Source organism: Martes martes (assembly GCF_963455335.1).
Source record: "Martes martes genome assembly, chromosome: 4".
NCBI classification, from domain to species: domain Eukaryota; kingdom Metazoa; phylum Chordata; class Mammalia; order Carnivora; family Mustelidae; genus Martes; species Martes martes.
In genome coordinates, this window is record NC_137891.1 from 66,317,414 (window position 1) to 66,341,349 (window position 23,936).

General features: G+C 45.2%; 1 protein-coding gene across 1 annotated transcript; it reads right to left on the bottom strand.

Annotated features, from left to right (window-relative positions):
* Positions 1-2,822: 2,822 nt before the first annotated feature.
* VXN (vexin) lies at positions 2,823-23,936 on the bottom strand (the record flags this gene model as incomplete). The annotated part of the gene is made up of 6 exons (XM_080802255.1): positions 2,823-3,006; positions 4,856-4,947; positions 7,689-7,750; positions 11,677-11,827; positions 19,483-19,538; positions 23,870-23,936. The coding sequence occupies 6 exons, from the start codon at positions 23,934-23,936 to the stop codon at positions 2,823-2,825; spliced, it is 612 nt and encodes a 203-aa protein (XP_080658381.1).

The following is a 23,936-nucleotide window of genomic DNA, read 5'->3' on the forward strand; positions in this document are numbered from 1 at the left end:
CAAGTAAGAACTGAATGATTTGACTGGACCTGGTCCTAACACAGGCAATTTTATTACCCCAAATGTCCTGGAAACCCTGGTGCCTCTGGCTCGAGAAGACTCCAGGCTCCGTCATCCTGGACAGCAGTCTGAGCTAGCCTTGGCGCCCTTCTGCAAGTGGCTGTAATGTGAGTCACAGGGACAGGCTCCAGGGAGGCTGAACAGGAGGTGGGCATGAAGGAAAAAGGCTCTGTCTGCCCTGGCCTTGGGGGAGTGAGGCCAGCAGGCTGGAATGCCCAGTGGGCCCCCTGGGATTTATGGTGAGGACTGGGGAGTGGGCATTGGGGAGGAGGGTGAGCCCAAAGGGGACAGGTCATGCCAGGCCAAGCCCTGTCAGAAATGGCCCTGGTGTTGACTGTTGGGCAGGGCCCGTAATATCAAAACCAGACATTGCCTTAGGATGGAAAGAACATTCTGGATTCTTTCTCACAATCCTTTTCATTTAGGTAAAGGAACAGTGAGGTCCAGATTTGTAATTCTTTCCCTTGGTGAAAGCCTTCTCTCATTCAATGAAGGAGCCTCATACTCTTATGGTGGTTTATTGATGTCACAAACAAAGCATACTTTATTTTTATTTGAACTGGTCAGTTAAAACATTCTATGCAAGGCAAACACTTCATCATGAGATAATTAAATTAAAAATAAATAACTCAGTTCCATCCTACAGAAATCTCCAGCTGCCCCATATAAATGGAGGACATCAGCTATTGACTAAATAAGTTGAAATAAATAGTTTTAGGATACTCTGATTGATAGGTCCAGCATAAATCACCTGCTTGCTTCCTAAGTGTGCTCCAGGGCCTGTTATCGGTACTGTGCAAGTCTATTAGTCCATTGAGACTAGGCCGTCATTGAAAGAGCACTCGATGCCCGGATCTCCAAATCATGTTCCAACGTGAGGATTGGGTGCTGACCATCTAAAACAATGGCTGAAGGGCAGGGATCAGCAAGGTGAAAGCCAAAACCCAGTCCTCTTATCCCTCCATGCCTCCTTACGGTTCACCTGGAGATGCGGAAGCAGGTGACTTAGCAAAAGGTGATACATGGCCAGAGTGGTAGCCTATGAGTAAAGGTTGAGACTGGTAACGTGGCCAAATTCCTCATTGTACCAAGATATGACGATTTCTGACTAAGTCTCCGACTCCGTGTCACCATGGAGTGTCTGATTTTGCTAAGCAGGTTAGATTAATTTAAGCTTCTGAATTAGAACACAGCCTTCTGGGGGCAGAGTTGAGGCTACAGATGACAGCTATGCAGGACCCATGAGCTGATGGCCTGCACAGGCTGGCATTCCTAACTGACCACTGCACGCCTGCGTCTCAGACTCTGCCGCCACACGGTGCTCCTGGCGGCCTCTGCCAGTCATGTGTGGTTAGCATTTGAAATGAAAATTATTTACTAACCTCGATCTTTCTCTGTGTTCGGAACTATTCTGTGTGAAGGAATAGATACAAACACCAGGCACTGAAGCCTGACACCGGTGTGGGCCAGGCGCCTTGAGACTAACCATTTAACGGCTTTAAACTGTCATCATTGGAATGGATAAGGACATCTCACTCAGAGTTGTGAGGGAGAATGTAGGTAAAGTGCTCAGTGTCATGTATGACGCATGGTAGGCATTTAATAGATGAGAGCTGTTGTATTGTATGATCATTGTAAGTCTATTGATGTTAACTATGGGATTGATGATGACATTTCCATTAAAAGAAGGAAAGCACAATATTATATACTAAGTTGAACCATATGAAACTGATCGGTTGTTTCTGATCTACAGAGATGGCAGTTTCTTCAAGGTCAACCCAATACTTGATGATGTATTTCATTTAAATCACTTACTTTTTCCAACCTTATCAAATTTTTCCTTTCAAACATTGCCCCCAGAGTTCTATTCCTACCCCTCCAAACCTTCCTCAAATCAGTTGCTAGAGTGAGCAAAGCAAGGAGTCTGGTGGACTTGAGGACCTAGTATCCTGTTCCACTAACTGTCTCTCGTAAGGCCTTGGCTTTGCCATCTGTAGACTGGGTACAATTGTGCTTTCCTTAACAGGGATAATGGACGGGAAAGCACTTTCAAAAGTTAAAATCATTTTGCCAATGCAAGGTATTATTAATTTCACTAGCCTATGCCACTTCAGAGAACATTAGCATTCAACATTTAATTTTAATCATGTTTCTCTATAGAAAAGCTGCACATAAAAGAATAGAGAATTCATGCAATCATGCCAAATGATCAATACTGATCTTGACAATACTGTGAAATGAATATTAGAACTATAAGTAAATATATAGTGCTTTGTCTTTAGAAATTATACCTTGTCAAGATGAAATAAATGTGATAAGAGGAATAGTAGGAACCACTGTGTTTACAAGAGCCTCAAACATCAAGCTCTTATATTTATAACAGAAATCACATACATTAGAACAACTCACAAGGAAGACTGAGGAATTGCCTGCTTCCTTCCCTGGAGGTCTTTAAAATGGGTCTTTAAAATGTTTGATTGTGGTGTGATTTTGCTTTAAGATAAGGACAGAGTTTATATCTATCTCCCAAAGCCACTTTCAGACCAATGGCTTTATTGGTTCTAAGAAGGCACACTTTTCTTTTGCCTTCCAGGGGAGTCCCTTGCCTGTACCCTAAGCCAGGGCTATTGGTTAATAAGAAATGGTGATGTGTTTGGACCAGCTACTAGCAGAGGTGAATGTGGCTCAGTTCCAATCTGGAAGTTTTCTCCCCCATATGCAGTGAACTTTGACCAATGCATGGCCCCTGGGGAGAGTCACCTTTAGTCAGCCTCAAAGGCACTGTTGGTAGCACCCACATATTCAGACTTCTTCTTGTGCCTTGTCCACATTTTCCGGAGGAGGCTAGGGACCCCGCAGGAAGCACTTCCTGTCAGTGGTAGGGAGGCTTCTGCTCCCTGGGGCAGGGTCGGATATTCTTCAGTCATCTTCTTGAGATGTCTGGATCTAAAGAAAAGCCAGGGGGGAGGGAGGACAGTTATTTCACAGAGTCAGACTTTTAATGTTTGCCCTCAAGGAGTAGGCACAACTCTTACTTCTCTTCTGCTCACACATCCTGTGACCAGGATGGAGGGTCACTGTTGGGACACATATATAGGTGACTTCTTTTGGAGGACCCTCACATGTGGTGAGGGAAGGAGGTGGCTCTGGGCACAGTGGTTCATGGATCTCAAGTTCTGCTCATGTCCCAAGTTCTCCTTTTCCACCCAACCCACTTATAGACCAACAATCTTGATGGAAAGGGCAAGCTTCCCAAAGCCTTAAGCTGTTGAAAGAGTTTGAGTCCTAGGGGTACATGTGGCTGCTCACTGACTGGCCTCAGGCAAGGGACTTAATCTCAGCCAGCCTCAGTTTCCTCATGTACAAAAGGGGGATAATATCATCAAACTCACAGGACTTGTGAGGAGGAGAGTGAGCTAATAAAGCATTGGGCTCCTTGTAGACCTCCATGAATGTTTATCTTTCTCCTCACTTCCTCCTCCTAGGTGAAAGAAATGGCCTTCCTTCTCAAGAGCCAGCCTCCGGAAACACATGGAAATGAGGACATTTGAGCTCAGAGAGAAAGGAATCATGGAGAACCTTCTGGACACAGCTATATGGAGCAGAAAGGTTGGTCTTTTTAGCTCAGCAGGTTGTTGTGGGCTTACTCCAACTTCCAGCAACAGCTACTGCTGCTCAGGACCATTTGAACTAGACCTTCAAACAATCCATGTGCCTTTCTGATTTTTCTCCAGTTAGGTCCCAGTACATTGAGTGATTTGGTTTTTACAATTCTTTCTAGATGATTTTCTTTTATCTAGAAGAGCTTCATATTGGTTGCTTCCTCCTTGGACTCCCAAGCTTCCAAGGTGTACACACTTGGGTTGATATTTTAGCCCATGGTCCCTCCAGTGTACACATCTCACATGCTCCCAAGAATGTGTCTTTCCAACTGCTAGATTGTACGTTTCTTGAAAAATAAAACAGTCAGAGTTTGTGCTAAGTTCTTCACGTATCATCCCATTCTGTTCTCACAATAATCCCTCAAGAGGGGTATTAGGATCATTCCCATTTTTTTGTTTTTGTTTTGAAGTAAGTGAGGGCATGGAGGTTATGATAACTTGCCTAAAGTCATAGTGGGTTAGTGGTGGCCCTGGGCAAGCAAGAAGCTGGGAGTCAAGAGCCCACACCCTTCATCACCCCCCTAAGCCACTTTTCTACTATGTGTGGTATGGACGATCGTGGCGGGGCATCAATGTACATGTTGATTTGAGTTTCAGACGCCTGGTTGCCATTTTCTTAGTGCAACCTTGAAGGCAGTGAGGGACTTGCTGGGGCGGGGGAGGGGACTATCTACTTTCCTGCTACTCTTGCTGCTGGTTCTGGATCAGAGTTAACAATAACATGGGGTTTAATACATTTGGTTCGAAACTTTGGTATTTTACATATTTCTTTACCTTTGGGCCGGGGCCCTTCACCTAATTCATGAGACATTTCTGACACCACAGTGCCTATGGGGAGGCTCAGAATGCGACCTGTGATTACATTTATCTAATTAACCAAAAACTCTCCCAAATGACACTTCTCCAAGTCTAAAGAGTGGTGTTAATGAAGTGGAAACCATCAAAAACACTTCAGCTTAATCCTAGGGAAACAGTTGATGGGGCGCCACAGAGACCCAGGATTATTGCCCTCATTAAAAGGTAATTTAAAGCTGGCATGGGTTTTGTGTTAGCATCTTGAGTGTCTGTAAGCCGGGCCACCTGTTACTCTCGTGTGACAGGACCAGGAGTAGGTGGGGAGCCCTGGCACTTACCCTCGCGTCAGAACAGCTCCCTTCTCCGAGGCTGTGGCCGCCGCCTCAAGAACGCTGGGGGCTTTCACTGAGATCCGGGCCACCGGAGGAATCTGTGTGGTGCAGAAGGGGAAGGGAAGGTGAGGATGTGGCCATGATCCCAACTCTGGCATTGACTGGAGCCAGTTGAAAGGGGTATGGCTCCGTCGATCCACCACCCAGGGCAATAGTCCTGATCCAATAGGTCTGACATGGGCCTGAGAATCTGCATTTCTAACAAGTTCCTGGGTGCTGCCAGTCCCAGGACCCCACTTCGAGAACCACTGACCCAGAGAATTTGAGAGAGAGAGCACAACTCAATTTTACCTGAAAACTGTCCACCGTCCCCACCCCCATTGCCTGTGTCTACTTTGTTGTCAAATCCTGCAGATTCATGCTTTGAAAGACTGCCTTGGGTAGTGCCATCTTCCCCCATCTCCTCTGCCTTCTGATCCAGTCACCCAGGAACTCCTTGCTTTGGACCAACTCCACCACTGACCCCAGCCCCACTGGATTTGCAGTGCCTCCCCAATGCAGGCCAGACTGAGGCCAACTCTGGAAGCACAGGCTCCTCAGAACCTCGCTCTCCCCCATCTATGCAGCTCTACCTCTGTTAATCCCCCATGGGTACCGTGACAGCTCCCATCCCAGTGTGGCTGGTCCTGCCTCCCATCCTGCTCATGCTCATTCCCACGCTCAACAAAGCTTTTCCTCATGCACATGCGCAGCTCTGCATCTTCCTTCGGCTTTTCCTTCACCCTCTGGACAGAGCCTCGTTTCTGCCTGCCCTTCAGGGCCACTTCTTCCCGGAGGCCTTTCCTCAGGCCGGTGACCTGAGTTGATTTCTCTCGGTCCTCATGCCCCGTGTCCCCACAGTACTGAGTACCTATGTGACATGTTTTGGCATTTCCCCAGTTCTTTCTATGGTTTCCTTCTTGTTTCATAGGCTCCCAGTCCTCAGAAAAGTGTTATGGTGTGTGTCAGGGTCTGGCACTTAATCCCTTTGGTGGTGCTCTGCAGCCTTCCTAAAGGAGATGGTGAGTGCTCAAGAAGCATGCCGACCTAACGAGGGTTAAATCCAGAATTGGCTTAGTCAACAGGCATATGCTATGCTTTGTTCCTTCACCCCAACCCCACGGAAGGCTTAGGGTCACCACATTCTTGGAATTGCTGGGAAATTCCAGGTCGAGGACATCATGATTAACTGTCCCCTTCTCTCCCTAGCTGGCCAAAGGTTGTGGGCAGAGTTACTGTGCCACCTTGTGGCCTCTCGGGAGCTCTCCCTCCCCATCATGCCAACAGCCCAGCCCCGGGAACATACACCGCCTCTCCTTCTCCGCTGTCCTCAGTCCTCCTCCAGTGCTTGCAACACTGAGTCAGAATTAGCTGTACGAGCTCTGACTCATTCTCCCACCCTGGGATAAGGGGGCTCTGATCAGCTGCAGGACCCCTGCTTCACTGTCTCAGGCTCAGGGGAAAGAGTCAGTCCTGCTGCCTTTTGTCACTGTGTCCCCATGACCATCCTGTCCCATCGCAACTCCTTCTGGTCTCCCAGATGCAGTTCTCTGCCAAGGGTACTATGTGAGCCCAGCCCAGAGGCTTGGAGCGGGTAATCCAAAGATGTGAGCCACCCTCTTCCCCTTAACTTTGGTCTTATTCTGACCGCAGCTAAGGGCAGCCCTTTGAGCTGTCACAGCCTGGAAATCTGTGGCCATGGCCCAACCATCCTCAGTTTCTCTTGAGTACTAGGTTGGGGCAGAGGGCTCCTGATAAAACAGATTGGCCCATCTCTCCTCTTTCTGTGGTTCTCCCAGGACAGGGATGACCTAAATGAGGTATTTGGATTAGATTTTCTGCTCAGAAAGGGAGCAAAGGGCTCACTGTCCAGTTTGTTCCAGAAGGATGAGGGGGCTGGCCCACACAATCTCCAGAGTCTTTTCTAGTCCTCACCTGGCACGATCCACCCATCTGGAGAGCTGTTGCTCACAGAGCCCAGGGTGCCCGAGCTGACCTCACCTCTAGCTACGATTCCACCCCTACTGTGCAAACCTAAAGGGTACCCACATTTATGCCCAGAAGAAGATGCAGGATATTTTTTTTTTCCCCAGAGGGACCCTGAGCTAGATCTGGATGTGCACCCCCTGATCTGCCTTCAAAGAAGGACAAGCTGCTACCATGGGGGCAGCTCATGTACCATAATGGAGCGAGGAGGAAACAAAGGCTTGGCCATTTGGGCCCAACTCGGGTCAAGGGGGAGGGGTAGCAATGGCTCCAGAACTTCCGCCAGGAGGTATCCAGTGTGCACGGCAGTTCAGTCTCCTAGCAAGCCGAACTCCCTCCTTCTGTCACAGGCACTGATCCCTAGTACAAATCTCATACGCCCTACCCCGCATCTCAGAGTCTGCTTCCAGAGACCCCGACTGGGAACAGACGTCCTCCAGAGGTGTCCTGGGTGCAGATGCCTGGTGTTTCATGTTTTCACGACATTTAAGACCCTTGACAGGCAGCTCTTGACCCTCTTAGCTGCCCCTGGGAATTAGTCAGGCGTGTCCACCTGGCACGGGCCTACCACAGAAACCACTTCTTTCTCCCTGTGTTTGAGATGTCCCCTAGGCAACACCTTTTTCTGTTTGCCTGAGAGCTGAATTTCTGGCAAGAAAGAGAACACCATCCAGTGGTGTGCTGTGAGCTGACTGACGTTGGGAGCCGAAAACCTGCAGGTAGGCTTTTCTAATAATCCTCAGGGCTGCAACAAAGGACAGTGTGAGGAGTTTAAAGCACAACATGGAGAACTAACCAGGCTTATTTTACTTACCAAAGACTTTCCATATGCTCGATTCCCACACAGATTGGATGATTTGGGTTCCGAACTCCCCACTGCAAGGTTGAACAGAGGAGGCATTACTCAGTGGTACTCTGTGTTCCACTTCCCCCCGGCTTCTGCGTCAATGATCTCATTAGCTAATCAGTCACAAGCTGGGAATTTCTAAAGGCCTTTGTGCCAAGCAGCAAGATCGGGCAGGAGGTTCAGGCAACGGGACAACTGTCGAGTGGGTCACCTGCATCCCTGGCACTCTTCCGGGTGTGGGGTGGGCAGGGAGGGTAGAACTAAGGTCTAGGAAGATCATGTGTGTGGAAGCATTTAGTAGTATGTCTGCTGGCAGTAGGTGCTCAGAGAATGTGCCCTTAGCTTGTCCTTCCTTCCTAAGGTGCCACATCACAAGAGGTTATCAGGAGTTAAGTCTTTACTTCTGGGATTGATTTAGCTTGCTGGTCTGTGGAAATGAGCAGAGAAGCCCGCCTGCAGTGGGAGGCCCAGCTTCATGATGTGCGAGTGTTGGAGATTATCAGAGTCCTGAGACATTGGCTACACAGGACTTACATGAGAACCTTCTTGCTATGCCTTCATTCCTGAAGCCCGACCTACTTCTGAGTAATCTCTACCCTGGAGTCTTTAGCTTCTGAGAATCCAGGTGTTGAGCTGAGGGAGCTGGCAATAGGTAGGGGAAAGTTGGCTTTCGATCTAGTCCTCTCCTTGGGCAGACGTTCCAGAACAAGCCCCATCCTATCACACTATAAAAATAGAGGTAAAACACTCCCCAACCCAAGGAAGAAAACATTTCAATGCTAATAAAATGAAGTTAAAGACTACCAAGATTGAATCATAACTTATAGTGTATAAGTAATAATAGCAGCTCAGAGTTTTGAGTATTTACTGTGTCAGGCACTGTGCTGAGTGTGAAACACATAGACATTATCTCATTCAACCCTTACCATAACCTTGTTAGGTAGGTATCATAATAGTCCTCACTTTCCAGATGAGGAAATCAAGGCCTGGGAGATACATAACAGAGGAAGCCAGGTAAGGATGATCTAGGGAATGGCAAACTGCTTTGGGGGACTTGCAGGGCTGGAGAAACGTGACTGAGGGACACCCTAATCCATTATGGGAGGTATTTGCCAGGTAGAGACAGGGAGGACAATCTGCAGAAAGAAGAGCATCCGGGAAGTTCCCAGAAATAGAATATAATGGCGTAGTCCCAGAATTGCACTGCAGCTCAGGGTTTCTGTGTATATGGATGGGTGGGGACAGGAGTGTGTCACAGGAGGTGGCCCTGGAGAGGCCAGCAGAGAACAGATTCTGGGGGGCTTGAACATGGTCTGGGGGGCAGTGGGGGTAGGAAGGACACTGGAGCAGAAGGATGGCAGAGGCAGATTTCTGCTTTAGACAGACCCCTCTGGTAACCTTGTAGAGGAAAGAAGGACTACTGGCTGAGGGCCAGGGTTGGAGGCTACACACCAGAGATGAATTGGGTCTGAGCCCGGGTAGCCTGAGGTAGGTACCAAGAGGGAGAGATGAGACATATCCAGGAGTTGACATTGTCAGCGTTTAGTATGTGACGTGGTGGGTGGAGTGGGGGTGGGGAAGACAAGGGGGTGTTAAGGAAAATAACCCTGCTGAGAAAGGAAGGGTTTCATTCCATTTGAACAAGTTGGTTCTGAGGTGCCCGAGGACATCTTGGTGGAGACATTCCATAGGTGGCGGATTCTCCAGGGCCTAGGAGGTGGTTGTCCCCATTCCAGGCATTTGAGGCTCACCTGCTCAGGGCCTCATGGTGAGAGAGTTTCTTAGCTGGATCTTGCCTTCAGAGTCCCTGCAATTTCCAAGATTCCTCAGAGAATCTTTTTCCCACATGAGAAGGCTACATCATCCAGGAGCCTTCTCCTACAGCTCAGAAAAGAAGCAAGCCCCCAGATCTGAGATCTCTGAAGACACACATCCTTCTGATGGGAGGATAGAAGACTCAGTGCCTCAGCCTTTCCCGTGGAAAGCACTGGGTCTGGCTTTGACTCAGAAACCCTCTGTCTTCCCCCAGCCCCCTCTGGAATCTATCAGATTGGGGGAGCTGAAGGAATTGAATCAATGCCCAGCTCAATCTTTTTTTTTTTTTTTAAACCTGACTAGCACATTCCCTGCATGAGCTGACTGTCACATGTTGGGCAGATTCTCTCCATTTCATTACTTACTGTTCTCTTAGAGAATAAAAGTCTGACTTGGACAGTCAAGCTTCCACAAGCTACTTAGGAAGGAAAGCAACCCCTAAACTAGATGGTTGGGAAGACCTTCTTTTCTGGGGGTGGGGGATGGAGGCATTGACTAGCAAATTAGAACTAAGATTTAATTTCAGTTTTTGTTGCTAATAAGCAGTGTGACTTTGGATCAAACAGCCTCTATGGTTTCAGTTTCCTTTTCTATAAATGAGCATGGGGTGCTGCAGACCAGGGGTCCTCTCCCTTCAGTGTGCATTAGAATCACCCGGGGTTGTTAAATCAGAGGTTGCTGGGCCCTGCCCTAGAATTTGATTCAATAGGTCTCAGGTGGGACCCCAAATTTACATTTCCAGCAAGTTCCCATGTGATTCTGCTGCTCTGGGGACCCCCACTGTGAGAACTACTCATTTGACTGGTCTCTAAATCCTTGTTAATCAATATATTATCCTCAGACCAACACCATCAACATCATCCAGAAGCTTTTTAGAAACATAAAATCTGGGGCCCTACTCAGTCCTACCGAGTTAGAATCTGCATGAAAACAAGATTCCCAGGTGATTCTTTTGCACATTGAAATTTGAGAAACATGGCTGTAAATCCAGTTTATCTTTTTGTAGCAAAGATATTCTCTTTTTCCCTTTCTACACACATATGCACCCACCCACCCACCTATATATAGACACAGAGAAAAATTTATCTCCTCTTAATTTGCAAGGCAGATTGTGGTTTTCCTAATGCTTTCACTCTACATATGTGTATATGTAATCACTTAGCTAGAGAGTATAGCTTGATTTATGCGTTATTATACATCGGATCATAAAAACAGGATCAGGGTGTTGCTGATCAAGGAAACCTTAGAGATCCAGTCGAGCAGGTGAGAAGATAGAAGATTGAAGAGATATACTCGATGAACTATAATTTCGGTTCTTACAACATACAAAGTTGTTGACACCCAAATGTCTTGAGAAGGACATCCCAAACTTTCTGTTGTGCATTTTAGGAGTTAAAATATGAATGACTTTAGGCTGTGGACATAACAGAAATAACCTAAAGCAGCAATTAAAGGCAAAATACCATCACAGACTCCAGAGGGCTAGGCGCAGATTCCTGTTGAACTACTTGGGGTGGGGGCCATTTAAAAAAAAAATAGTGCTGAAGTTAAGTCTATAATGTTTCCAGTTTTCAAAGCAAATTTGTCCCTAAATTCTTTTTAGATATTGTTCAAATAGCCCTAAGTCATTCACATTCACAGTGGTGAGATCTTAAGCTGGCAGTTTATAAAGAGCCTATATAATTACAAACAACGGCCTGTAAAATAAATAAGGTAAGCTTCTGTTTGTCCATGAGTCATGTCTACACTAGCTTTCGCTCCCCCAGAACATAATGATTTTCATCTCTGGAACCCAGCAGGGCTTCCTGGGGAGCAAGATGGCAGGTGGAAAGCATCTCTGCCCGCCCAGGGTATTTTTCAGGCGGGTGTTCTGTGTTGCTCTGTAGGTGGGGCCCGAGAGCAGGTGCACTCAGCGCAGGGGCGGCCGGCGCCGAGACGGGCAGGGGGCGAGGGAGGAGGGCGGGAAGCGGAGGGCCCGCGCCACAGCACCTGTGCTCCGCCGGCGCGATGGAGGACGCCGGGGAGGAACGTGAGGTTGTTGGAAAAGACAAGCCAGGTCTCCTGCCTTGCGGCGTCTGGTCTAAGCGCGTCACTGAGTCCCCAAGGGAGGTTCCAGGGACTTGAACCAGGGCGCACATACCGGGTCTGGCTGGGGCCTTGGCAAGGTGGGGTCCCTGCGGCCGCGCGCTGTGGAGCCGGCCCGACCTGCGGCCCTCGCCGTCGCGGCGGTCGCTGCGGTGCGGCAGCAGCTCCAGGGGCCGCGGCGTGTAGAGGTCCGACTCGATCACCACCTGCCGGGAGGAGGAAGGACAGTCAGCTTGTTCCTCTCCTCGGATCTTTAGATGCACCTCGGGCCCGTAGGACATTGCCGGAGTTTTCCTGGCGCCAGAGAATGCTAGCAGCAGTGAGACAACTTGGGTTAACTGGCCTCCGACAGTCAACCGCTTTTATTGAATTTCAGCAGGCCAAATGGTGCCATGGTGCAGGAAGATGAGGGTCCCCGGGGTTCCTCACCAGCACCCCCTTCACAGAGTCAGGAGCCTGGCTGGGCCTTCGGGCCAGACCTGTCACCCACCCTGGGGCCTTACATGGTTTGGCAACAGAACAGGCTGTTTGGAATGATGACAGTTTGGGAAATCAGGGTCATAACAGTCTTTGCGAGAAGCAGACACCCTTGTTCAAACAGAGGACAGTTTTTTGAATGCTCTAGCAGAGGGAAGAGCTAGGGACAGGACTTGGGGCCCAACCAAGTCCCAGGTTTTAAAAAGAAGAAACCTGTGCTGCTGGCACAGTTCCACATGCTTACATTTCCTCCACCTTGCAGAACGCCTGTGTGAGGTGGAGCTGGGAGATGAATTTCCACTACACATGGTTTCCTAAGTGGAAATTCCCCAAAACCAGTCAGAATGCTAAGACCTAAGGTGTTTTTAGTAATGATCACCTGCTGAATAGTTATCTGGGGAAGTAGCATAAGAGGAAATACCCCTTTTGTCAGGAACCAATGAATTAGGCCTTAAAAGTTATAATAAACATACTCAAATCGTTGAAATAATTTAAATGTAAAAAACTTGAGACAAATAATGCCGTATTTTATCTTAATACTGGGAATGATGAAGGGTATCTTAGTGGGTTTTGGCTCCCATCCTGCATATTTTTATACATATCCAGGACATTGGGGTCATCCATTCTGAATTTCTTCACTCCTTTAAATCTGGTTAGAATGTTCAATAGTGCACGGCAGCTGCTCTGGGGTCTACACTGACTCATTCGTTTGATCCTTCATCAGATGCCCTGTGAGGGCACGTTCCGTACCAGGTCCTGGGCACTGGGCACATCTGCAAGTTAGGTGGACCCCTCCAAGCCTTGGATGGATCCCCCTCACGTATCCACATAAAACAGTGGGGTTGCTTTTGGAGGATGCTGAAGCAAATAAAACTAAATTTTAAAAAGTTATAATAGGGTGATATTTCGATTTAGCGGAGAAAAATTGGATCTTTAATACTGTTACAATAAATGGCAGGTCACTGGGGGAAATGGATCTGTGTTCACACGTCTTACACCAAAATAAATACCAGACAGATCCAAGATACATGTTGAAAACAAAAAAAACACAAGAATTGAACATGGCTCAATATAACATTTGTTACATATGAAGGGGAATGATCCCTATGTACATAGAACATCTAAAAAATCAATAAAGAAGACGAAAACAAGAGAAAAAGGGAGCAAAAAACAGAAGCTGGCCATTGACAATAGAAACACAACTGGTAAACATAACACCACAAACATGAAAAGATGTCGAACAGTCATTAAGTGAAGTGAAAACAAAGTTGTCGTTTTTTTCTCCTCTCAGATTGTCTGTGATGAAGAAGGTAACTCCATTTGCGGTCATGCAGACCCGAGTTCACGCCCCAGCCTTGACAATTAGTGGTTCCGTGGAAAGGAGATATTCTTGCGTGTCCTTGCTGTATTGGAGCGGAGTAAATGCCTATCTGTAGAGGTTTTGGTAATAGAGCATGCTCTCTATCTTCAAGCCACATATTTATCTACAGAATCAGAGAGCAGTTCATGTCTCCTGAAGAGAAAACTAGGAGACGCTGTCACTCTTCGCTTCAGTTTACCACAAAGAGTCCTTTGCTCAGGAAACTGATATATACCTAATTTGGCCTTACCTGGGTTAGGAAATTAACTCCTCTCAAGCCCATTTTAGGGCCCAGAACCATTCATCCTGTGGCTTTGGGGAAAGCTGATCACTCAGAAACATGGAGGATTAGTACCTTTTCTTCTCTGGGCACTGCAGAAGGTGGTCCCCTCCCAATAATTTAAAATATGTTCCTTTTTCCTCCCAGCTATATCATATGTCCACTGACATATGATTTGGGAAGGTGTACAATGGGTTGATTTGATCCATTTATAAGCTGTGGTATGTTTAGAAGGTGGTGGTTCAGTTGGGCTGGGGGCAGCCCTGGGCCCACCCTGTACCAGCTCAGTGGGTGGTCCAGCACTGACTATCCAGTCTCCTCTGCTCTCCTCTTTACCTACCTCCCTTCCCCTTGGGCCCTTGTTCTGCCATGGTGTTGCCCAGAATACTGGAATTTCCTAGATTAATGGTGGTTCAGAGCCACGTACGTTCCCCTGGACATGTAATATTTGGCCTAAGGGCTCTCCCCTGGAACATGACCCTCCAGGTTGAGTAAGAGACTCCTGAGCCTCATTACTGACACAGCTGTCACAGGTGTTTCTGATTTTATTTTCACTCTGTCAGCATTCTTCTGAGTAAGGAGGAGTGAGACTGGTATGTTTTCAGACCTACTTTGTACAAGGAGAAAGCAAAGCAGGTAAAGAAAGCCTGTGGAGTCCATGAGGGAAACCCAGCATTTCCTCCTCTGAAAGGGAAGCAAACGTTCCCTTTCAGAACAAGAAACTCCACCTCCGGCAAGCAATCTCTGCACTGTGGTGTGGGAGAAGAGAACGGGAAGGGAGGGAGCCCAGAGGTATTAGCTGCTCAGCCCTCTGCTGGAAGTAGGAGCTCCCAGGGGACAGGGATGAAGTTGGTTACTTCCCAAGTCATGACTTAGGGCCAGGTGCCTCTTCTGGGTGTCTTCTCCAGGCCCCAAAGGATGCCAGTAACACGAAAGGAAAGAGGAGAGGTGCCCAGTTCAGAAGATTTCCCTTTCTTAGCTGGTCTTGTACTTGGTTCTCATTTCCCACAGTAACAGAGGCTCTGAGAGGGCTCCAGGGGAGCACATTTGGCTCTCACCAGGAAATGGGCAGCTGAATAGATGGCTGTGGCCTCCTGAAAGCCTGGGTTATTTTCTGGTCTCTAGGACACGGTTTGGGGTGGCTACTGCTGGTCTTAGAACAAACTGGTCTGAGAGCAGGCTCTTTACCTTCCCCCCTCCCCCCACATTCCCGGTACAGGGGTAAGACTGGGGAATGGGGAGAAGGAAGGGAGAGGCAGGTTTGGTGTTGGATTTGCCTTTCCTTTCCTAGTCAGCAAACTGCCTTCTGAAAGTAGGGGGGATGTACTAGAGCAATACACTGATGTTCCCCTGCTGGTCTTGGGTCAGAGATTAGAAGAACAGAAGTCATGGGCTAACACTCAAGCCTCAGGATTCCATCCACTGACATCTTCAAGTCGCACTTCTGTTTGTTCACCAGCGTAGGGGGCTGGTAGGGGGCTGGAAAGACAGGTGAGACCTAGGTGATGCAGAATCATCATGATTTAGGGCTGATGGGATCCATAGCAATGTTCTAGCCCAACTCCCTAATTTTGCACATAGAGAAACTGAGTCCAAGAGAGGTCATGTGTCTTCAGGGTCACAGTTATAAGGGGCAGAGCCAGGATGAGAGTTGTGGTTTTATGACTTCTGGGTGGGCGCTCTTTGTAAGACCCAGAGAAGTGCCTACATCCAGATAAGAAATTTCAAGTGCAATCAATCACTCAGGACATTTTGAAAAAATCAGAAATTTGCAGGCCAAGTTCTCTCTGATAAGGTTGAGCTCTGGGGATAATGTGACATTTACAATCTCATTTTTCCATCTTTCCTGGTAGTGGTACCACTGCTCATTGTGATGGGACTGGGAATCAGTGGCCCCTGGGGGGTCCTGACTCTCTATCTTAGTGATGCTGGGGCACTAAGATGGTTTAGAGAGGGGAGATCTTTGTAAAGGAGGGAACCTGACTCCACATGGTAGCCCAAGGACAACAGACACAAATAAGAATTTCGGGACAAAGAAAATTCAAAACCTTGGTAGATTTAAGCAGTTACAAAATGTGAATGTTTTCCTTGGGAACGCAAAGGCAGCCAAGAGCCAGTTGGATGAAGAAACAAATAATCAGAGATAGTTCTTTCTTTAGGACTCACTTCCTTCATCTTAGGTAGACTAAGACCTTTCTTGTCTTTTCTAATTTGAATGTTCTGTACAGCTGACAATCAGGTTTGCAAACAAAGGATGAGTCAGGATGTTAGGGGAAATGAGAAATTTAGAGGAGAGCTCAAAAACCAGAGGGCATTATTAAGTTGTCTCACTTGGAGGAAGACTGCAAAGTTGAAGACAAGATTGAGCTTCTAATTTTTTTTAAATCAAAAGCAAATTTTAATATGTATTCATATACTTGAGTCATTTTTTTTTCTCTGAGTAAAAATATTTGGGAGAGGGAAAGTCATAAACCATAAACATAACTGTCTTTCTCAAAAATTTCCACTCCCAGGAAACCTGAGAGCATGGTTCTGCAGGGCTGACTGAAGTCAAGTGGCTTTCCAGAAAGCTGTCTCCACTGAGAGCTGTCTTCTTTATCAAGGTTTGAAACCTCCTGAGGATTTCCTCCCTAGAACCTATTTAACTATTAGTAAGTGTGGTGATTTAGTTTCCATTTTAAAAGATTTTGTAAACACTGCTCTGTCGTTACAAAGCCAGCAGATACAGGTATTAGGAGTGATTCGGACAGGAACATTGTTTAAGGTTAGAAATTCAAGGAAAGAACTTTGTGGGGAACTAAATATTCCCAATTCCCAAGGGATCTTTCCAGAGTCATGAATGACTTGTGGTTCCTTCAAATCCAGAGTAATGCCAAACTCAAGCCCCTTGACCAAAAAGTCTTTTGTGAAACTTTCCTTAAACTGCAAATTACCTATAAACAACCCCTTCCCTTTCCACCTTTTAAAAGATTTATTTATTTATTTTAGAGCCCAAGTGTGATTGGAGGGAGGGACAAAAGGGAGAGGGAGAGAATGAGACTCCTCAAGCAGCCTCCCCACTGAGAACAGAGCCTGAGGTGGGGCTCAATCCCGCAAACCCAAGATAATGATCTGAACCGAAATCAAGAGTTGCCTGCTGAAGGGACTGAGTCACCCAGGTGCCCCTCCCTTTCTATTTTTGGTAACACCCACTCCTTGAAAATCAGGAGCATATTTCTTTTAGATTGTGGGCTTGAGTTTTCAGGGATGAGGAGAAAGGTAAGAATCTCTTGCCCTACCACAAAGAAATTTTCCATCCATTCAAAGTCCTTTTCTTTCCTCCTCCTTTTTTTTTTTTTTTTTGGTTTGTTTTTAAGTAGACTTCATGCCTAGCACAGAGCCCAAGGCAGCGGCTAAACTCATGATCCTGAGATTAAGCCCCAAGCTGAAATCAAGAGTCGGATGTTTAACTAACTGCACCACCCAGACACTCCCCTTGTCTTCCTTAATATAAAATATTCTCAAAAGTCATTAAAAAGTACATACGACAACAGAAAAATGTGCAAAAGACATGAATTAGGAACATACAGAGAAAAAAAATCAAAATCCCTGAAAAGATGAAGAATGATATTAATAATTAAATAAATGCAAATTAAAACGACATACCTTCACCTATCAGATTGTCAAAGACTAACAACACTGATGACATACAGTATTGACTTAGGTGTTTTGGTAAAGGTACTTTAAAACACAGTTGCTAATGTGTATAATGGCTATACATTTTTTTCAATGTTCATATCCTTTGAGCATTTGAGCATTTTCTTTTTTTAAATTACGATATAATTGACATATAACATTAAGGAGTACAATGTGTTGATTTGATGACCAAGCATTTTCATATCTGACTTTATCCTCAAAAACATTTGCATAAGAGCATGAAAAATATGTTCAAGGATATTGCTTGTGGCATTGTTTAGTAGAATTTGGTTAAATACTCTAGAAAACTTCAGATGTGATTTGGGAAGAAAATTATAGTACATGCATATAATAGCATGATATGCAGACTTTATAAAGAATGAGGTAGATCTATAAGAATTAAATGACATGTAAAAAGATTCAAGATTTATAGATTAGTGAAAAAAGCAAATTGCAAAATGGTATGTTATCGAGCAATGGAACATAATAATGATATGTTGGTATATGGGAAATTTTCACTTAAAAAGCACCAACATTCATTGAATGCTGGGTGTGTGTCAGGTTCTGCACTAAGCACTTTACATGTATTAAATCATTTGTTCTCCAGTGGTTCTTGAGATATGTGCTCCTATTATTCACATTTGAATACTAAAGAAGTTGAATCCCAGTATGGTGGGCAACTTGTTCAAGGTTACCTAGCTAGGAATGGATAGAACTGGAATTTATGTCTAGGCAGTTGGACTCTAAGTCTACATACCTGCCTGTTATGTTCCACAGCTTCTTAGAATTTTCTGTTATTATATTTTATATGTTCATAATATTTGAAATTCTATAATGGGCCCACACTACTTTGGGAATTAAAAAAAGTAATGTTTGTAAAAATAACAATGACTAGGGGCACCTGGGTGGCTCAGTGGGTTAAAGCCTCTGCCTTCGGCTCGGCTCATTTTCCCAGGGTCCTGGGATCGAGCCCCGCATCAGGCTCTCTGCTTAGCAGGGAGCCTGCTTCCTCCTCTCTCTCTCTCTGCCTGCCTCTCTTGCCTACTTGTGATCTCTGTCTTCAAATAAATAAACAAAATCTTAAAAAAAAAAATGACAATGACTAAAACTCCATCTCATTCCCAGGACACTGAAAAAAAATTCATTTTAATGGAGAATGGGCCTTCAAAAATTGACATACTTAGAAAACCAAAATGGTGTTCCTTGAAAAATTGTGATAGAAATAGAAACTCCAGCATAGCCAAGAGGAAACAATCAGCAGTAAACCTTTCCAGTGAAAGTACAAAGATGGATTGACAGCTTTTGTATAAAGAAATCTGTAAGTAAAATGAGAAATTCACAGCATCCTTTGGCTCTAATCACATGTAAACTAATTTTAAGGTAATGCAAATGCTTATTAGAGTAGCAAAAGATAATGTAGAAAAATGAAAGTCAGTGAGCCTGGAGGTAAATGGAAAAACATCGCTGGAAGCCTCGCAACTGTTAAGAATTCCTGGTAATATGTGACAAAGCTGTAAGTAGAAACCATTTTTTTAAAAATCACTGCTCTCCACATCTAGCATAGTGTCTCTTACGTAGTAGGAATGAAAATATTGGATGGATGAATGGATCGATGGATAGATGAAACTATTCTTAACCTTCTACTTGTTAATTTACCATGGAATTAATTCAAAAGAACAGTATTTTGTACAAATTAATTGCAATGCTATTTATAGTAGTGAAAAAATAAAACATCACAAATGCCAACAACAGGAGAACACCTAAGTCAGGAATGCTATACTCATCGTGGACTCTGTTTAAATAAGAACATTTTTTTTTAGAGAATGAGATTTACTCTATATGTCTAGGGAAAATGTCAGAATAGGGGAGTCCTATTCAGGGCTGTTTGCTGTCTGGTAGACATTTGACAATTATTTTGGTGAAATGGAAGACAGGAAATTTAGCAGTAGCCACATGTCATAGAGAAAAACTTCCTGGCTATTGAGAGCAGGGAAGAGGAAGTGAAGAAGTTAGATGCTGCTTTTGTAATGAAAACCAATAAAAGGGATCAAAATTGAAGTTGTCCTTACATTCTTGGTCAAGAGGTGTTGAGAGCTTTTGACTCTTCTTCTGGCTGGACTGGACACTGCAAAGAGAGAGAAAGGAAAGGTTTTAGAGAACACAGGGTGAGGCTGATGTAGCCTCAGAGCGGGTTCGACCCTGGAGTGGGGGAAGGGTGCAGAGGAGGGGAGGTGGGGAGAATAAGCGGGGTGTAATTACAATTTTAGATGTTACTTGGCTGAGTGCACCAAAGTTCACAGCAGCATTATGCACAACAGCTAAAAGGTGGAGACAACCCAAATGTCCAACTAAAAGATGAGTGGATAAACAGAATGTGCTATATGCATACAATGGAATATCATTCACCCTTAAAAAGAAACTAAATTCTGATACATGCGGTAACATGGATGAACCTTGAAAACATTAAGCCAAGTGAAATAAGCTGGACACAAAAGGACAAATATTGTATGGGTCCATTATATGAGATACCTAGAGTATTAAACTCAGAGACAGAAAGTAGGTTACAAACGGGTTAGGGGAAGAAGGGAATGGGGAGTTGTTATTTAACAGGAATAGAGATTTGGTTAGGGATGATGAAAGTTCTGGAAATGGATAGTGGTGATATCTGCACAACAATGTGAATGGACCTCATGCCACAGAGCTATGCACTTAAAAATGCTTAAAGGGTAAATTTTATATCATGTATGTTTTGCTACAGTAGAAAACTTAAAAAATCAATTAAGCATTAAAAAAATGTTAGTTGGTTGGAAGAAGGCATGTGTTTTGTTGAAAATGGAGATACTCTGGCATCCCTTTTCCATCCTGCTGCTAGAATTATTTAATTAGAACCGCAATCCCACCATGTCACTGCCTAGAACTGAGACGCCTCCTTGTCACATATCAGATAAGTGACCAGATGAGGGCTGGGCCGTGGTATTTTCTTCAGAGCACCTATAGCCATGAAACCTGGCATACAGTGTGCTAGTTAATAGCCAAGGTTCCCAATTCCTTTCACTTGAGTGTGGATCAGAACTAGACCACTTGCCGCTTGGCAAAGACTTGGGCAAATTACCCATCCTCTCCACACCTTCCTCTCCTCATCTGTAAGACAGCGGGGATAAACCGCACCCACCTCCGAGAGCTGTGGCAAGGATGAAATGAACGAATTTTTATAAAGCCCCTGGACCAGTGCCTGACAAGGAGTAGTTTCCCAGGAATCAGTGGTGGTTATTATGATTGTCCTCCATCTCTGTAAGCTGAAGGCAGGTGGAAAGAGTAGCTGATAACTTTTGGGTCCTATAACATTCCATTAGGATTTCTCTTTCCGGAGTTTTCTCCATTTCTTCCTGCTGTTCCCCGATTCCGCTCCCCAACCTCTCCCCATTGCTGTTTCTCCTCAAGAGAATTATTTTGAACACTGTGGTGCCATTCACCCTAGAATTAAACCCCCTCTGGTGTGTCTCAGGAAATAACTTCTGGTATAACTTCTTGGTAAAACCGCAGCTTTTATCTTTCATATTTACTGTGAATTGTGTCTATGAAATTTTCCCTTAAAGGGCTCTCTTTCTCTCCAGAAAGTAAAAAATCCACACTTGTCCTGTTATAGACTTGATATCTATGTCCCATACCTTTAAGTAACGCTCTAACACTTGCTGCTGCCATAGTTTTGTGGGACATTAAGATGGCTCAGCTAAAGAATACATAGAAAATTAACTTGAACCCAATATGTGTATGTATGTGTGTGTTGGAAAGAAAGATATAATACAAGCGAAAGGTAGTAATAGTTTACATTGAGCCTTACCAGGTGATGGTTTATTTGCCTTATCTCATTCACTCCTTGTAACAACTCTGTGAACCAGGTACTCTGCATTATCTCTATTTTATTGGTGGGGATACTGAAGTTAGGGGTCCCACAGTTGGTGGGGACTTAACCATTGGCCACACTGCCTCTTAACCTCTTAACCATGGGCCACACTGCCCACACTGCTGAACCTGTGCTCAGAAAATGTCTTGGCGATTTTGGTCATGCTAAATGGTAGCATTGGGAAAAGGGCATCCCAGGGAGAACTACAACCTTGTTAGATAAAATTAAGCCACCTTCTATTTCTGTAGGTAAGGAATGTGGGGATGTGCGGCAGAGTTACCAATCTCTCTTACAGGCGGTGACTTAAGAAGGGCTAGCACTGCCTTCTCTCACTGAAAGCCCTCTGCTCCATAGCTTTGGAGAAAGCAAGATGAGGCAAAAAAGGAAGTAGGAAGAAGTGAACTTCTTCCATTCATGGTCTAAGGTAAGACTGCAAATACTCCTTTCCTAGAGAACGACTTCCTGAGCAGTGAAATGTCCATGAATACCAATGAGTACTTGGTTTATGACCAGGAGATGGCCATGAATGAAAATGGCAAGAAAGGAATACAGGATTAAATATTTATCTTTGACTGGACATAGTCATTGTTCTAAATATGGAATAAAAATAGAAATCATTTTGTAAGTGATTTATTTCATACTAAATGCTTTATAGGTTTTATCTGTATTTCAATCCCCACCTCACGCCCCACCGTAATAACCCTGGGAGGTAAATTCTAGCTCTCCCTTTTATAAAAGTGCAAACTCGGGCCCAAAGAGTTAAAGTAGCCTGCCCAAGGTCACACAGTGCAGAAGTGACCCGCAGTTCCTTGACCACTGTGCTAAGCATATGGAGTCAAAGGCCCTGTTTCAAATGCTTTTAGTCAGGTGAAGTGTGACATTGCTCCTGAATTGTTGAATAACTTTTTAATTAAAAAGGGCTATTTGGCTTTGATTTTTTTCTTTAAAAAATGTTAAATGGAAAAATATGACAGGAAATAGACATATTTTAACATTTTCATATTTGCTTCCAATTTGTTTTTTTCTCATGTAAAGAAACACAAAATTGGGCAAGGTGAGGTTCCCTTTCTACTCTCCCCTAACTCTACTCCTGTCTCTCCCCAGGGCTACTAAGATCACTAATTTAGTCTGCATCTTTCCAGCCTATGTTTTCATACTCTCTGTCTCTGAATATGTATCCGTAAGTTGTTTTGTACTGCCAGATAAAGTAATTGTTATCATACATATAAAATTTGCAGCCAGCCTTTTTTTCCCCCCACTCAACATTATGCTTTTGAGATCTGTGTCCATACACATAGATCTAGTTCATCCCTGTTGACAACTGTGGAATATTCCATAATACAATGATACCGCATTTTACCAACTCCCTTCCTCAAGGACATTGAAGCTGTTTTCAATTTTGCCCTCCTAGAATCAGTGCCACTGTGAACATCCATGAGTCAGACTATGCAGAAGTGGACCTGCTGGGTCCGAGGGTCAGCTTTGACTTTCCAGGTACTTTTCAGAATCTCCAGACAGAGTTCCAACTCCTGCACGTGGGCAGACTCCTCGCTCTTGTTTTTCCTCTCTCTATGTGGTAATACATGTCAAAAGCTTTATTTATGTTCTGCTGGCTGTCTCTTTGTGACCAGGCTGAGTCTCTCCCTTTCCCTCCCCCTCCGCCTAGCAGTGACCCTGTCAGTGGCTGACACTGGAAGAAGAAAGGGATTATTTGAGCAGGGGGCACAACACCAGCAAACATCCAGCCCCCTTCATTCAAGTCTGACAATGAGACCAGGGCTAAGCCAGAGTCCCAGCCTCTCCCAGCAAGGCAGGGGCCGTGGGGAGAGAACAGAGGGAACAGAAGAAAGGGCTGAGCTTTGGAGGGGGTGAGGGAACTGTCCAGTAACCAGACACCTGCTGGCTGCTGAGCTCGCACACAAAGGCCTCCCTGGGACTTGACATCATCCACCCCAGCACAGGAGCTGACAGAGTCACACGTTGTGGCAGCGCTAGTTCCAGGTGAAGTTTGGGAGGGGGCCCTGGGATCTTCGTTAGAGGCCAGCCCGGGGCAGGACGTTATTCGACCACTTTATTAGACTTCAGGCCACTGCCGGGAGGCTATTTCCTCACATTTGGTGGCATGGTTAGAAATCATACTTTTGAGCCAGCTGGTTCTCATTTCAGCGCCCACTTGCTCGTTGGAGAAGAAGAAAGAATCTCTCTAGCCGCTCTGGGAATTTTGTTTTCATCTCTGTTTCCCAAAACAATGGCTTGCTGTCACTTTCATTCGGCATATTGGGTTACCAGTACTGAATTAAGTAGAACGGGGAGCATTTTAACTGCCCTCGTTCCTCCCCACCCCCTTTGAGGGATTGTTTCTCAGTGACTGATGTTTATCCATGTACGTCCTTTTCAGAAACAACAACAATAACAAATACCATCACAACAGCGAACCCGTGAACCCCTCGGAGAGACCTGAGGATAAGCCATAGTAAAACAGCACGTGATTGTCCTTAACCTCCAGCAGAAGGTGCCGCGTTAAGGAAACCGTCAAGGGCGATTTTACTCACCCTTGGAAGGGATCACGGTGGTGAAAACTTCTATATTTTCATCACTGCAGCTGTAAATCTGATGCAT